Below are 17,272 nucleotides of genomic sequence, written 5' to 3'. Positions count from 1 at the left end.
CCCGCCACTAGCGCGTGAAGTCCACCAGTGTACTTGCAAGTATTGTAGTTCTTGTGCGACTGAGTCGCTGACGAGTGGAAAACGGCAAATGATTTCGACAGACTAAATGTGTTTTGGCTGACAAAACGGTAAGTAACAAACATTAAGAATGATTAAATTTGATGGTCATTCAGGTTAAATACTGTAGGTTGTCCGATCATAATTATGTAGTTAGCTTGAGTGTTAGCTAGTTAGCTACCTTTAGCTAGCCATTCTCTGTGCTAATATCTCTGGCTGTGGTAAGGTTAGCAACTTTGGCAGCGATTACAGCCTCAAGTCTTCTTGGGTATGACACTACATGCTTGGCACACCTGTATTTGGGGAGTTTCTCCCATTCTTCTCTGCAGATCCTATCAAGCTCTGTCAGGTTGGATGGGGAGCATCGCTACACAGCTATTCTTAGGTCCCTCCAAAGATGTTCGATCGGGTTCAAGTCCGAGCTCTGGCTGGGCCACTCAAGGACATACAGAGACTTGTCCCAAAGTCACTCCTGCGTTGTCTTGGCTGTGTGCTTATGGTTGTTGTCCTGTTGGAAGGTGAACCTTCACCCCAGTCTGAGGTCCTGAGCGCTCTGGAGCAGGTTTTCATCAAGGATCTCTCTGTACTTTGCTCCGTTCATCTTTCCCCTCGATCCTGACTAGTCTCCCTGTCACTGTCGCTGAAAAACATCCTAACAGCATGATGCTGCTACCACAACACTTCACCGTAGGGATGGTGCCAGGTTTCCTCGAGACTTGACGCTTGGCATTCAGGCTAAAGAGTTCAACAGTTTACATTGAAAATATATAGCTCATTGCATTTCAAAATGTTTGTAAGCGAAAACAGAAATTATTCACTTAAAAAAAAATGAAATCAAGCTGCCTCAATACCCTAGATTTAGGGGTCAATTATTTATAATCGAGGGTATGAAGATAAAACACTTGGCTACGGGTGAAACAGTTTATTTGGTGTTCAACAAAGAGGAGGAGATATCTAAAGAGTCACATGCACCGTGCTCCTACATCTGCACTGCTTGCTGTTTGGGGGTTTAGGCTGGGTTTCTGTACAGCACTTTGTGACATCTGCTGATTTAACAGTATAACTTTAAACCGTCCCCTCGCCCCGACACGGGCGCGAACCAGGGACCCTCTGCACACATCGACAACTGTCACCCACGAAGCGTCGTTACCCATCGCTCCACAAAAGCCGCGGCCCTTGCAGAGCAAGGGGCAACCCTACTTAAGTCTCAGAGCAAGTGACGTAACTGATTGAAATGCTAGTAGCGCGCACCACCGCTAACTGGCTAGCCATTTCACATCCGTTACACTGATGCAAAAAAGGGATTTATAAATACATTTGATTGATTGATTGATGTCACGGTCAAATATCAAACAAATATTTATGTAAAGTGTGAATGTGTCTCAAAAAAGGTTGGCCCACTTGAAGACAACAGGAGAGATGACATTCTCTCCCCCCATCCCCCACCAGGGCCGAACACAGAACAGAACAGCAGCATGGGAAAATATAGTAGAAAAGGAAATAACCAAACATTGAAAAGAGTTGGACCATTACACATGATGTACAGATGAAAACGATGGGTCAGTTATTTTAATGAATGAATCAATCTGGCTCAATAATCAAGGTAACTGTGACATCTCCAGCATTCAGACCACTGAAAACTAAATTGTGTCAAGTTAAATAATTATTTCAAAACAAAATCAAGAATGTTGTTATGTGTGATGAAATATGTTTTCTTGTCGGCGGTGGTTAGATCTGCCGCCCGCTTGGTTGTTTTCTGGAATTATTTCAAAGGCATTGTCCAGACACCAGGTGACAGAAGACAGTATCCCATTTACATTTCCCCTCCACTAAAAACAATCTTTGGTGTTGGTTTTGACACAATTATTTGACAGACTCCTTCCAACTAATGATGACCATATGTATCATGATTATGAATATCTATATATCTGTATAATACCCTTTTCAAACCTCATTTAAGACCTGCCGTTCCTGAGCCTTAATCATGAGATGAAATTCTGTTTTAAATGCTTTGAAGGTACAGTAATAGGAAACTGACTGAGGATGCATCCTAGGAAACTGACTGAGGATGCATCCTAGGAAACTGACTAAGGATGCATCCTAGGAAATTGACTGAGGATGCATCCTAGGAATCTATTTGAGGAGAATAAGAACAACAGACAGACAGGTAAGAACAAGACAGACAGACAGACAGACAGACAGAGATAAGAACACCACAGACAGACAGACGGACATGGATAAGAACACCACAGACAGACAGACAGACAGACAGACAGACAGACAGAGATAAGAACACCACAGACAGACAGACGGACATGGATAAGAACACCACAGACAGGGATAACGGAAAGGCTCTGGAGCAACGAACCGCCCTTGCTGTCTCTGCCTGGCCGGTTCCCCTCTCTCCACTGGGATTCTCTGCCTCTAACCCTATTACAGGGGCTGAGTCACTGGCTTACTGGTGCTCTTTCATGCCGGCCCTAGGAGGGGTGCGTCACTTGAGTGGGTTGAGTTACTGACGTGATCTTCCTGTCTGGGTTGGCGCCCCCCCTTGGTTTGTGCTGTGGTGGAGATCTTTGTGGGCTATACTCGGCCTTGTCTCAGGATTGTAAATTGGTGGTTGAAGATATCCCTCTAGTGGTGCGGGGGCTGTGCTTTGGCAAAGTGGGTGGGGTTATATCCTTCCTGTTTGGCCCTGTCCGGGGGTATCATCGGATGGGGCCACAGTGTCTCCTGACCCCTCCTGTCTCAGCCTCCAGTATTTATGCTGCAGTAGTTTATGTGTCGGGGGGCTAGGGTCAGTTGGTTATATCTGGAGTACTTCTCCTGTCTTATCCAGTGTCCTGTGTGAATTTAAGTATGCTCTCTCTAATTCTCTCCTTCTCTCTTTCTTTCTCTCTCTCGGAGAACCTGAGCCCTAGGACCATACGTCAGGACTACCGGGCATGATGACTCCTTGCTGTCCCCAGTCCACCTGGCCTTGCTGCTGTTCCAGTTTCAACTGTTCTGCCTGCGGTTATGGAACCCCTACCTGTCCCAGACCTGCTGTTTTCAACTCTTAATAATCGGCTATGAAAAGCCAACTGCCATTTATTCCTGATTATTATTTGACCATGCTTGTCACTTATGAACATTTTGAACATCTTGGCCATGTTCTGTTATAATCTCCACCCGGCACAGCCAGAAGAGGACTGGCCACCCCTCATAGCCTGGTTCCTCTCTAGGTTTCTTCCTAGGTTTTGGCCTTTCTAGGGAGTTTTTCCTAGCCACCGTGCTTCTACACCTGCATTGCTTGCTGTTTGGGGTTTTAGGCTGGGTTTCTGTACAGCACTTCGAGATATTAGCTGATGTACGAAGGGCTATATAAAATAAACTTGATTTGATTTGATTTGATAAGAACACGACAGACAGACAGACAGGGATAAGAACAAGACAGACAGACAGACAGACACGGATAAGAACACCACAGACAGACAGACAGACAGACAGACAGAGATAAGAACACCACAGACAGGGATAAGAACACGACAGACAGACACGGATAAGAACACCACAGACATGGATAAGAACACAGTCTGCGTCCCAAATCGCATCCTATTCCCTAAAAGTAGTGCAGTACACAGAGAACAGGATGCCATTTGGGAGGCAGCCTGGTCCACAACTAACAGGCAGAACATAGGAACAGAAGAAAGGGCTGCATCAATAGCAGCACTACTTATCATACAGCACCATACAGCACCATACAGTATTATACAGTATCATACAGTATTACACAGTACCATACAGCACCATACAGCACCATACAGTATTATACAGTACCATACAGTATTATACAGTACCATACAGCACCATACAGTATTATACAGTACCATACAGTACCATACAGTATCATACAGCATTACAGTACCATATAGTATCATACAGTACCATACAGTACCACACAGTATCATATAGTATCATACAGTATCATATAGTATCATACAGTATTATACAGTATCATACAGTATTATACAGTACCATACAGTATTATACAGTATCATACAGTATTATACAGTACCATACAGTATCATACAGCACCATACAGTATTATACAGTATCATACAGCACCATACAGTATTATACAATACCATACAGCACCATACAGTACCATGCAGTATCATACAGTATTATACAGTACCATACAGCACCATGCAGTACTATACAGTACCATACAGCACCATACAGTACCATACCATACAGTATTATACAGCACCATACAGTATTATACAGTACCATACAGTACCACACAGTATCATACAGTACCATACAGTATTATACAGTATTATACAGTACCATACAGTATTATACCGTACCATACAGCACCATACATTATTATACAGCACCATACAGTATTATACAGTATCATACAGCATTACAGTACCATATAGTATCATACAGTATTATACAGTACCACACAGTATCATATAGTATCATACAGTATCATATAGTATCATACAGTACCATACAGTATTATACGGTACCATACAGTATCATACAGTAGCATATAGTATCATACAGTATTATACAGTACCATACAGTATTATACAGTACCATATAGTAGCATACAGTACCATACAGTATTATACAGTACCATACAGTATCATACAGTACCATACAGCACCATATAGTACCATACAGCATCATACAGTACCACACAGTACCATACAGTATCATACAGCACCATATAGTACCATATAGTATCATACAGTATTATACAGTACAGAAGTCCTCCATTATTCAACCCTACCTCATCAGGAATAATAGAGTAAGCTTGCAGTTCTGTTCCGACAAGGTTTTGGTGTCTGTCATACTGAAGAAACGGAGGGTTCAAACCAAAAGAAGCCTCTAGGAGAGAGGAAAGTGTTTCTAAGCCATTCACTCACACTGCCATACATCAAAAACAGAAATATAGGAGACAATATACAGCTGGTAAGTAATCAACAGAGTTTCTCATCATGCCAAAACACACCTTCACACTTCAGAGAGACACAGAATGATCTAAAACTCAGCATTCTAACTAAAACAAGGGAGAAAAGCACTGGTCTATTCCCTGATTTAAACATCTAGCATTCCCGATACAGAGTGAGAATCCTATGGGTGTTCGATTCCCTAAAGAGATCTGGAACCTGGTTCAGAGGGGTTCCCCTAACCCCTAATGCTGCAGCTGGGTTATTGTTGTGCACCACGGGGGCCAGATCTTCATTCCCTTAAGGGTCTGTAGCTGCTTGGTTAAACTTGGTTCAGCTGCTTGGTTAAACTGTGAGGAGGGAAGGCGAGGCTGGTTTGGTTTCTTCTAGCGCCAGACAGAGAAAAAAGGCTCAGTGTTTCTCATGCGTTGGGGCGGCTCTGGGTTGACTGACGGATCAAGAACAGGAAGGGAATGTACTTGCACAGGAAGCAGGAAGTCAGAACAGGAGCGAGTTCAGTTAATCATTGGTTGCGTCCTAAATGGCACCCTATTCCTTATATAGTGCCTCTAGAGCAGGGGTATTGAACTCTGACCCCATGAGGTCAGGGGTATTGAACTCTGACCCCATGAGGTCCGGAGCCTGCTGGGTTTCTGTTGTACCTGATCATTATTGCACCCACCTGGTGTCCCAGGTCTAAATCAGGCCCTGATTAGAGGGGAATCACCCACCTGGTGTCCCAGGTCTAAATCAGTCCCTGATTAGAGGGGAATCATCCACCTGGTGTCCCAGGTTTAAATCAGTCCCTGATTAGAGGGGAATCACCCACCTGGTGTCCCAGGTTTAAATCAGGCCCTGATTAGAGGGGAATCACCCACCTGGTGTCCCAGGTCTAAATCAGGCCCTGATTAGAGGGGAATCACCCACCTGGTGTCCCAGGTCTAAATCAGTCCCTGATTAGAGGGGAATCACCCACCTGGTGTCCCAGGTCTAAATCAGTCCCTGATTAGAGGGGAATCATCCACCTGGTGTCCCAGGTTTAAATCAGTCCCTGATTAGAGGGGAATCATCCACCTGGTGTCCCAGGTTTAAATCAGGCCCTGATTAGAGGGGAATCACCCACCTGGTGTCCCAGGTCTAAATCAGTCCCTGATTAGAGGGGAATCACCCACCTGGTGTCCCAGGTCTAAATCAGTCCCTGATTAGAGGGGAACAATGAAAAAACGCAGTGGAACTGGCTTGCAGCTCCAGAGTTGAGTTAGAGGGTTCTAGGGAATAGGGTGCTGTTCCAGACACATCCAGTCAGTCTGGGCTACTGGGCCATGCTGTTGAGGCTGCTGTTAGATCCTCCCAGGCCGTTCTCGGTCTTCTGGAAACTCTTGACTGCACTGGGGACTTGCATCCCTGTACTGAGGCTCAGTCCTCCGCACCATACCTGGAAGAACACAACACATTAATACAAAACCTCTATCATAGTCCACCACATTATACCTGTAGATAACAAGACACACATTAATAACTGTATCATAGTCCACCACATTATACCTGTAGATAACAAGACACACATTAATAACTGTATCATAGTCCACCACATTATACCTGCAGATAACAAAACACACGTCATGACTGGCCTGCTCGGGTCAGGTTACCGTGGACCACAATCCTACAGAGAGATCTCTTACACCCACCAGAGGGGAAGAGATGGAGAGGTATGGAGATGGGGGGGGGGGGGTTTATGACACCTCACGCCCACTGTAAAACTAAGGCAGCAGACAAAATTCCTTTTAACATATCAGACTAAGTGACCATGAGCTGCAGCCAAGGTCTAAGTGGTCAGGAAACCCAAAACGCAACACGAGGTTGAAGAAGACCTTTTAACAACCTATGGATGAGTAGCCGTAACTAAAGGGGGTGAATTCCAGCAGGACCACCAGGTCACCACTCTCCAAGGAATCGTGTGTCTACACTGTTTTACTTCCCACGCTGGAACCATCCACACGGCTGATTAGCTCTCCTCTGAAGACCCGTTTTCAGGGCGAGGAAACAGACCACTAAGAGAAAGGACACTGACATCGTGAGGAGAAACGAGAGAGTTACACCCGGTAACCGAAGACGGACCATCATCAGAGATGTCGGAATCCGGTCCAAGCTGAGACACCCCGTCGGAGACCTTCAACACGTAATTACATCATTATATTCTGACCCATAAGAGCAGCAGTTCGGGGCAAGGTTAGGGTTAAAATAAGCATAGTTGACAAATGCACCAAAGTGTGTTTTTCTCTCTCTCTCGCTCTCTCTTTTAAAATCCCAATTTTGTGTAACACGTGTCATATTGTGTTGGTCCGCTAGGGACCTGTTTTATCGTGACCTATGGACCTGTGGTCTGGGACTGAACTAGCCTGTGACCTATGGACCTGTGGTCTGGGACTGAACTAGCCTGTGACCTACGGACCTGTGGTCTGGGACTGAACTAGCCTGTGACCTACGGACCTGTGGTCTGGGACTGAACTAGCCTGTGACCTATGGACCTATGGTCCGGGACTGAACTAGCCTGTGACCTATGGACCTGTGGTCTGGGACTGAACTAGCCTGTGACCTATGGACCTGTGGTCTGGGACTGAACTAGCCTGTGACCTATGGATCTGTGGTCTGAACTAGCCTGTGACCTATGGACCTGTGATCTGGGACTGAACTAGCCTGTGACCTATGGACCTGTGATCTGGGACTGAACTAGCCTGTGACCTATGGACCTGTGATCTGGGACTGAACTAGCCTGTGACCTACGGACCTGTGGTCTGGGACTGAACTAGCCTGTGACCTATGGACTGGGACTTATCCAGAGAGACCGCGTAGCAGAGGCTCTTACCCAGAGAGATGTACAGTTAGTGCATTCATCATCATGAGACAGAAAGGTGGGACAACCAGATACTAGTCACAGTAAGGACATTTCCTCAGCAATGTCAGCGCTAGTTAGAAAAGACAAGTACCAGTGTTGAGTTCAAGAAAGGCAGGACAAGTTCTCTGGTGTTCTCTAGGTTTTTATCTAGTTATCTAGGACAGGCAGGGGGTATAGAGTACAGGTATGAGGGAGTGGCAGACAAGAATATCAACCAGAATACAGACAAAACTTACCATGAAGGCCGGTACTACAGGTTGGCTGAACTTAGCCTTGAACGTGTGGATCAACTGCTTAGTTTCAGCGTTGTAGAAGGACAGTTGTCCTGAGGAAGACCAAGAGAAAACAATAACAGAATTCAAACTATTGTATCCACGTCACTTCGGGCACAGAGAGAGCACAATGTAAAGTGTGTTCTGATACTCAGAGGAGAAAAGCCTAGTTTGTAATCACTTCCTGGGGAAGAGAGATGAAATCCAATATGGCCGTATCCGATGGCCTGTGTATACGTGTCACGGGTTGCCGGCGCCTGAGGGATATGGTATTCCACCCTGACTGACTGTAAAACACACCAATCTGTACCGCGTAGAACAATGAGGGCACGCCTTGTAACTCAGTTGGTTAAATTGTCAGTACAAGATACCACATATAATGTATGGATCAACAACGAGTCGTAGCTGTATAACATGTATGGATCAACAATGAGTCCTAGCTGTATCAAATGTATAGATCAACAACGAGTCCTAGCTGCATATAATGTATGGATCAACAACGAGTCCTAGCTGCATCAAATGTATGGATCAACAACGAGTCCTAGCTGCATCAAATATATGGATCAACAACGAGTCCAAGCTGCATCAAATGTATGGATCAACAAAGAGTCCTAGCTGTATCAAATGTATGGATCAACAATGAGTCCTAGCTGCATAACATGTATGGATCAACAATGAGTCCTAGCTGCATCAAATGTATGGATCAACAACGAGTCCTAGCTGCATAACATGTATGGATCAACAACGAGTCCTAGCTGTATCAAATGTATGGATCAACAATGAGTCCTAGCTGCATAACATGTATGGATCAACAACGAGTCCTAGCTGCATATAATGTATGGATCAACAACGAGTCCTAGCTGCATCAAATGTATGTATCAACAACGAGTCCTAGCTGCATAACATGTATGGATCAACAACGAGTCCTAGCTGCATCAAATGTATGTATCAACAACGAGTCCTAGCTGCATCAAATGTATGTATCAACAACGAGTCCTAGCTGCATAACATGTATGGATCAACAACGAGTCCTAGCTGCATATAATGTATGGATCAACAACGAGTCCTAGCTGCATCAAATGTATGGATCAACAACGAGTCCTAGCTGCATCAAATATATGGATCAACAACGAGTCCAAGCTGCATCAAATGTATGGATCAACAAAGAGTCCTAGCTGTATCAAATGTATGGATCAACAATGAGTCCTAGCTGCATAACATGTATGGATCAACAACGAGTCCTAGCTGTATCAAATGTATGGATCAACAACGAGTCCTAGCTGCATAACATGTATGGATCAACAACGAGTCCTAGCTGCATATAATGTATGGATCAACAACGAGTCCTAGCTGCATCAAATGTATGTATCAACAACGAGTCCTAGCTGCATAACATGTATGGATCAACAACGAGTCCTAGCTGCATATAATGTATGGATCAACAACGAGTCCTAGCTGCATCAAATGTATGTATCAACAACGAGTCCTAGCTGCATAACATGTATGGATCAACAACGAGTCCTAGCTGCATATAATGTATGGATCAACAACGAGTCCTAGCTGCATATAATGTATGGATCAACAACGAGTCCTAGCTGCATAACATGTATGGATCAACAACGAGTCCTAGCTGTATCAAATGTATGGATCAACAACAGCTGCTAGTTCCTAATACTTTAGCTGTGCTTGACTGAGCTTTCCTGTCGAAACGTAAACAACTAAATAGTCCCCAAAGTGTAAACACCACCTATCTGCCATCTCAGGCACGCTAAAGCAAATACTCAAAAGTATCTGAAATATTTCTAATAATATTTGAACCCAGGTGTGGTTCCTACGTGTCTCTAACATCAACCCACCTGAGTCCAGGTCACAGAAGACTCCGATGCATCCAGGCACGGTGCCGTCCAGGCTCTTGGCCTTGTTGTTGTGCTTGGCAGCGAAGGAGGCCTGCAGCCAGTTGTTGATGTGGATACACCAGGTAGTGTTGGTCTTACCCAGCTGGTCAAACTTTCCCAGGTTCCTGTAGGAGACTCCAACACTGTAGGACTTACAGTCTTTCAGGGCTTTCACCTCCCAGTAGTGTTGCCCACAGTCCATACTGGTATCACCTGGGTGGGTGGTGGACAAACATGGAGGCTTATCAATCCCTTGACAGACAGAGCAAACTACACAACTTGAACGTTGGTGTCACCTGGTGGGTGGACACTATGTTATTACAACGTCTTACATAATACCTGGCTGGTGCCTGGAGAGGACAGAGAGGACATTTGAATCAATCACTACACAGAATTGCATAGTGTTTTTCTTTGCTGGTGGTCTCTTGGGAGTGGATATGATATAATTATACCGTCATGTTATATCTGGGTGTGGAGGACAGGAAACCTTTTCAATCCCTTGGGAGTGAACAAACACGGACACCCAAAACACGGCAATATACAGTAGCAGGAAAACCCTGTTGAACATATTTACCGAGCACTGTGTCCTCTCTTATTAACCATCTGACAGAGCAGTGACAACACACCCCTAAAGTCTATACTATGTGAGTAGTAACTGACAACACACCCCTAAAGTCTATACTACGTGGGTAGTGACTGACACAACACACCCCTAAAGTCTATACTACGTGGGTAGTGACTGTGTTTGCGTGTTTCTCAAGACACCCAAATACTCTATGGACTGGTTTCCCAGACTAATTTAACATGCTGTTTTAGTTCTGTAGTAGGTTTAATCAGGGCTATAAGCCTACCTGACATCCACTACGGGTTGGTTGTGCTTAGCCAGAATCAGAGATGGCACAATGTCACAGTCTAGGAATACAGAGCCTTCAGAAAAGGGTTCTGACCACTTGACTTATTCCACATTTTGTTGTGTTACAGCATAAATTCAAAATGGAATAAATAAATACAATTCTCACCCATCTACACCAAATACCCCATAATGACAAAGAAAAAACATCTATTTAGAAATATATTGAAAATGAAATACCTGTATCTCATTTACATAAGTATTCACAGCCTACAGTCTAAGAGCTTTCCACACCTGGATTGTGCAACATTTGCCCATTTTTCTTTAAGAAATTCTTCTAGCTCTGTTAAATTGGTTGTTGATCATTGCCAGACAAACATTTTCAAGTCTTGCCATAGATTTTCAAGTAGATTTAAGTCAAAACTGTAACTTGGCCACTCAGGAACTTTCACCGTCTTCTTGGTAAGCAATTCCAGTGTAGATTTGGCCTTGTGTTTTTGGATATTTTCCTTCAGAATCCATCTCCCAATGTCTGGTGGAAAGCAGGCAGACTGCACCAGGTTTTCCTCTAGGATTTTGCCTGTGATTTATTATTTTATATATTTTTTCGCTCCGTAGCACTCACGTCGGTAGCCATGAAGTGCTTTGAAAGGCTGGTCATGGCTCACATCAACAACATCATCCCGGATACCCTAGACCCACTCCAATTTGCATACCGCCCCTACAGATGACACAATCTCAATCGCACTCCACACTGCCCTTTCCCACCTGGACAACAGGAACGCCTATGTGAGAATTCTGTTCATTGACTACAGCTCAGCGTTCAACACCATAGTGTCTTCAAAGCTCATCACTAAGCTAAGGACCCTGGGACTAAACACCTCCCGCTGCAACTGGATCCTGGACTTCCTGACGGGCCGCCCCCAGGTGGTAAAGGTAGGCAACAACACGTCTGCAACGCTGAGCCTTAACACAGGGGCCCCTCAGGGGTGTGTACTTAGTCCCCTCCTGTACTCCCGGTTCCCCCACGACTGCATGGCCAAACACGACTCCAACACCATCATAAAGTTTGCTGACGACACAACAGTGGTAGGCCTGATCACCAACAACGATGAGACAGCCTATAGGGAGGTCAGAGAACTGGCAGTGTGGTGCCAGGACAACAACCTCTCCCTCAACGTGATCAAGACAAAGGAGCTGATCGTGGACTGCAGGAAAAGGAGGGCCGAACACGCCCCCATTCACATCAACGGGGCTGTAGTGGAGCGGGTCGAGAGCTTCAAGTTCCTTGGTGTCCACATCACCAACAAACTATCATGGTCCAAACACACCAAGACAGTCGTGAAGAGGGCACGACAAAACCTTTTCCCCCTCAGGAGACTGAAAAGATTTGGCATGGGTCCTCAGATCCTCAAAAGGTTCTACAGCTGCACCATCGAGAGCATCCTGACCCGCTGCATCACTGCCTGGTATGGCAACTGCTCGGTAAGTAAGTAAGTAAGCAAGGCGCTACAGAGGGTAGTGCATACGGCCCAGTACATCACTGGGGCCAAGCTTCCTGCCATCCAGGACCTATATAATAGGCGGTGTCAGAGGAAAGCCCATAAAATTGTCAGAGACTCCAGTCACCCGAGTTGTAGACTGTTTTCTCTGCTACCGCACGGCAAGCAGTACTGGAGCACCAAGTCTAGGACCAAAAGGCTCCTTAACATCTTCTACCCACAAGCCATGAGACTGCTGAACAATTAATAAAATGGCCACCGGACTATTTACATTGACCCCCCCCCCCTCCATTTGTTTTGTACACTGCTGCTACTTGCTGTTTAATATTTATGCATAGTCACTTCACCCCTACCTACATGTACAAATGATCTCAACTAACCTGTACCCCCACACACTGACTCTGTACCCCCTGTACATAACCTCCACACTGACTCTGTACCGGTACCCCCTGTATATAACCTCCACACTGACTCGGTACCGGTTCCCCCTGTATATAACCTCCACACTGACTCGGTACCGGTTCCCCCTGTATATAACCTCCACACTGACTCGGTAGCAGTATAAAGCCTTGTTATTGTTATTTTGTGTTACTTTTCTATAATTTTTTTACTTTAGTTTATTTGGTAAATATTTTTGAACTGCACTGTTGGTTAGGTGCTTGTAAGTAAGCATTTAACGGTAAGGTCTACACTTGTTGTATTCGGCACATGTGACAAATAATGTTTGATTTGATCCCATTTATTTATTTTTTAATCCTGAAACTACCCAGTGCTTAACGATGACAAGCATTCCCATAACATGATGCAGCCACCACAATGCTTGAAAATATGGAGAGTGGTACTCAGTAATGTGTTGGATTGGCTCCAAACATCACACTTTGTATTCAGGACAAAAAGTTAATTGCTTTGCCACATTTTTTGCAGTATTACTTTAGTGCCCTGTTGCAAAAAGGATGCATGTTTTAGAATATTTTTGATATTCTATATTTTCTCACTCTGTCATTTAGGTTAGTATTGTGGTGTAACTTTTCTCCTATCACAGCCATTAAACTCTGTAACTGTTTTAAATTCACCATTGTCCTCATGGTGAAATCTCTGAGCGGTTTCCTTCCTCTCCGGCAACTGAGTTAGAAAGAACGCATGTGTCTTTTTAGTGACTGGGTGTATTGATACGCCATCCAAACTGTGGACCACAGAAGGTATTTGCACTGGTGACAGACAATGCTGCGAACACGAAGGCTGCTTGGTCTAAAGTGGAGGAGTCCTACCCTCACATCACACCCATTGGCTGTGCTGCTCATACATTGAATCTGCTCCTCAAGGACATCATGGCACTGAAAACAATGGATACACTCTACAAGAGAGCCAAGGAAATGGTTAGGTATGTGAAGGGTCATCAAGTTATAGCAGCAATCTACCTCAACAAGCAAAGTGAGAAGAATAAGAGCACCACATTGAAGCTGCCCAGCAACACCCGTTGGGGGTGGTGTTGTCATCATGTTTGACAGTCTCCTGGAGGGGAAGGAGTCTCTCCAAGAAATGGCCATATCACAGTCTGCCGATATGAACAGCCCCATCAAGAGGATCCTCCTGGATGGTGTATTTTGAGAGAGAGTGGTAAGCAGCCTGAAACTCCTGAAACCTATAGCAGTAGCCATGGCACGGATTGAGGGAGACAATGCCATCCTGTCTGATGTTCAGACTCTGCTTGCAGATGTAAGAGAAGAAATCCGTACTGCCCTGCCCACTTCACTGTTGCTCCAAGCAGAGGAAACTGCAGTTCTGAAATGCATCAAAAAGCGTGAAGACTACTGCCTGAAGCCCGTACACACCCCAGCGTACATGTTGGACCCCAAGTATGCTGGCAAGAGCATCCTGTCTGGTGCAGAGATCAACAAGGCCTATGGTGTCATCACTGCCGTGTCTCGCCACCTTGGCCTGGATGAGGGCAAGGTTCTGGGCAGTCTGGCGAAGTACACTTCCAAGCAAGGGCTTTGGGATGGAGATGCAATATGGCAGTCATGCCAACATATCTCATCAGCCACCTGGTGGAAGGGACTTTGTGGATCTGAGGCTCTTTCCCCTGTTGCCTCCATCATCCTCCAAATCACACCAACATCAGCCGCCTCAGAGCGCAACTGGTCCTTGTTTGGGAACACACACACACACACCAAAACACGCAACAGGCTGACCAATACAAGGGTTGAAAAACTGTCTATCCGGGCGAATGAGGCTTTTTGAGCCATCCTCAACAAGGTTGGAAAGTGACAGTGAAGATTAGGCCTCAGAGTCTGATGTTCAAGAGGTGGACATTGAGGAGGTCCAGGGAGAAGACATGGAAGCCTGAGAGGAAGACAACCAAAGCTTTAGTTTCTAGACTATCATTTTACAGATGTGTGTTGAAAACGTTTAAGGGAGATGCGATGGATCATTGGAGATCAATATTCCCTTTCTTTTGTTGTTGTCACGTTCCTGACCTGTTTTCTGTTGTTTTTGTATGTGTTTAGTTGGTCAGGGCGTGAGTTGGGGTGGGCATTCTATGTTATGTGTTTCTATGTTGGGTTATAATGTGTTGCCTGATATGGTTCTCAATTAGAGGCAGGTGTTTGACGTTTCCTCTGATTGAGAACCATATTAAGGTGTTCTCACTGTTTGTTTGTGGGTGATTATCGCTGTGTCTGTGTTAGTTGCACCACACGGTACTGTCTCGTCTTGTTCGTTCTTTTCCTGTTCATGCGTTCTTCGTTTTATGTAGTTCTCAAGTTCAGGTCTGTTTAACGTCGTTTGTTGTTTTGTAAATTATTCAAGTGTTCTTCGTGTTTCGTCTTGTTATTAAATTCATTATGTCTACATACCTCGCTGCGTGTTGGTCCGATCCATGCTCCTCCTCGTCTGAGGAGGAGAACGAATATGACGACCGTTACAGTTGTTCAGTGAAATCACCCCATGTGAAGAGTCAACTCATTTAATTAAAGTTCAATTTGTAACTCAATTGTATTTTCATTTTTTTTCTATTGGAATAATTTAATCATTTGCAATTATGTCTACTTATAATAAGGTAAAAGGTTTATGTTTCCATAAATATATCCAATGCAAAAAACATCTACATTTAAATGTTATTAATATTACAATATGCATATATTTCCGTTAATTCCCATATATTCCCGTTAATTCCCACGGAAAGTTTCCACCTCTGCATATTCCCCAAAATGTGCAACCCTAGTGGACACCGAGGAACTTAAAGCTCTCGACCCACTCCACTACAGCGACATCGATGTGGATGGGGGCTTGATCGCCCCTCCGTTTCCTGTAGTCCACGATTAGCTCCTTTGTGTTTCTGACGTTGAGGGAGAAGTTTTTGTCCTGGCACCATACTGCCAGGTCTCTGACCACTTCCCCCCTATAGGCTACCTCATTGTCGTGGGTGATCAGTCCTACCACCGTCGTGTCGTCAGAAAACTTGATGATGGTATTGTCGTGGGTAAATAGGGAGTACAGGAGGGGACTAAGCACGCACCCCAGAGGGGCCCCTGTTTTGGATGTGTGCTGATGGGTTGTTACCTTCCCTCACTATCTGGGGGCGGCCCGTACAGGAAGTACAGGATCCAGTTGCAGAGGGAGGTGTTCAGTCTCAGGATCCTGAGCTTGGTGTTGAGCTTGGAAGACACTATGATGTTGAATGCTGAGCTGTAGTCAACGAACAGCATTCTCACATAGTGGTTCTACTTGTCCAGGTGGGAAAGGGCAGTGTGGAGTGCAAAAGAGATTGCATCATCTGTGGATCTGTTGGGGCGGTATGCTAATTGGAGTGGGTCTAGGGTTTCTGGGATTATGGTGTTGATGTGAGGCATGACCACCCTTTTCTAAGCACTTCATGGCTACAGGCGTGAGTGCTATAAGGTTGGTAGCGTTTACCTGCCTATCACAGCGATGTGTTAATGTTCTGTTTACCTACCTAGCAGTGTATAACTCTCCTGTGAACCTGTCTCTGCTACATTACTTTGTTTGTGTGTGTTTGCGCGCGCACGTTTACCTAGCACGGTGTAGGACTCTCCAGTGAACCGGTCTCTGCTTCCTCTGATGGCAGGTGACCGAGTCGTCAACGTTCTCTTGGGAGACGGAGTTCCACTTCTACAACCGAGAGGAAGGAAGGACATTACAACATAAAACACACAGACAATACAACACACAGACGTTACAACACACAGACGTTACCATAACGATGAGTATTACAGTACAACACACAGACGTTACCCTAACGATGAGTATTACAGTACAGACAAGACAGTAAGGTGAACAAGGATGCTTTCCTTTCAGCTAGATATCCAGCTCCAAGGACCAGGAGTTTTCCCACAGATGTCATTGGTAAACTATGAAGATAAACAACAACCCTTGCGTGCAGTATGAATTGGATGAAGACGGTCTTCCAACGCACTCAAACCGTTTATTAGAACGCAAACAAACTGAAGCTTAGTGGTGATGGACACGAGCGGACGGGGCAGATAGACACGAGCGGACGGGGCCGATAGACACGAGCGGACGGGGCCGATAGACACGAGCGGACGGGGCCGATAGACACAGGGTCGATAGACACAAGCGGACGGGGTCGATAGACACAAGCGGACGGGGTCGATAGACACGGGGTCGATAGACACAAGCGGACGGGGTTGATAGACACAAGCGGACGGGGTCGATAGACACAAGCGGACGGGGTTGATAGACACAAGCGGACGGGGTCGATAGACACAAGCGGACGGGGTCGACAGACACAAGCGGACGGGGCCGATAGACACAGGGTCGATAGACACAAGCAGACGGGGTCGACAGACAAGCGGACGGGGTCGACAGACACAA

At 45.3% G+C, this 17,272-nt stretch overlaps 1 protein-coding gene across 2 annotated transcripts in view; it reads right to left on the bottom strand.

Annotated features, from left to right (window-relative positions):
- Positions 1-1,598: 1,598 nt before the first annotated feature.
- Positions 1,599-17,272, bottom strand: part of LOC139544434 (FSD1-like protein) — a 71,242-nt gene continuing 55,568 nt past the window's right edge. Inside the window, exons 10-13 of one of the 2 annotated variants that reach the window (XM_071351519.1) lie at positions 16,452-16,549; positions 10,028-10,279; positions 8,136-8,224; positions 1,599-6,438 (exon numbers count right to left, since the gene is read on the bottom strand). In XM_071351519.1, the coding sequence (XP_071207620.1) occupies positions 6,316-6,438; positions 8,136-8,224; positions 10,028-10,279; positions 16,452-16,549 (562 nt within the window). In that variant the 3' untranslated portion in view covers positions 1,599-6,315. The remainder of the gene's footprint in view (positions 6,439-8,135; positions 8,225-10,027; positions 10,280-16,451; positions 16,550-17,272) is intronic. The other variant, XM_071351520.1, reaches the window with a different exon arrangement.

Source organism: Salvelinus alpinus, chromosome 18, assembly GCF_045679555.1.
Source record: "Salvelinus alpinus chromosome 18, SLU_Salpinus.1, whole genome shotgun sequence".
Classification (NCBI taxonomy): Eukaryota; Metazoa; Chordata; class Actinopteri; order Salmoniformes; family Salmonidae; genus Salvelinus; species Salvelinus alpinus.
Note: the sequence above shows the minus strand (reverse complement) of the source record. Positions and strands in the feature narration are given on the sequence as shown.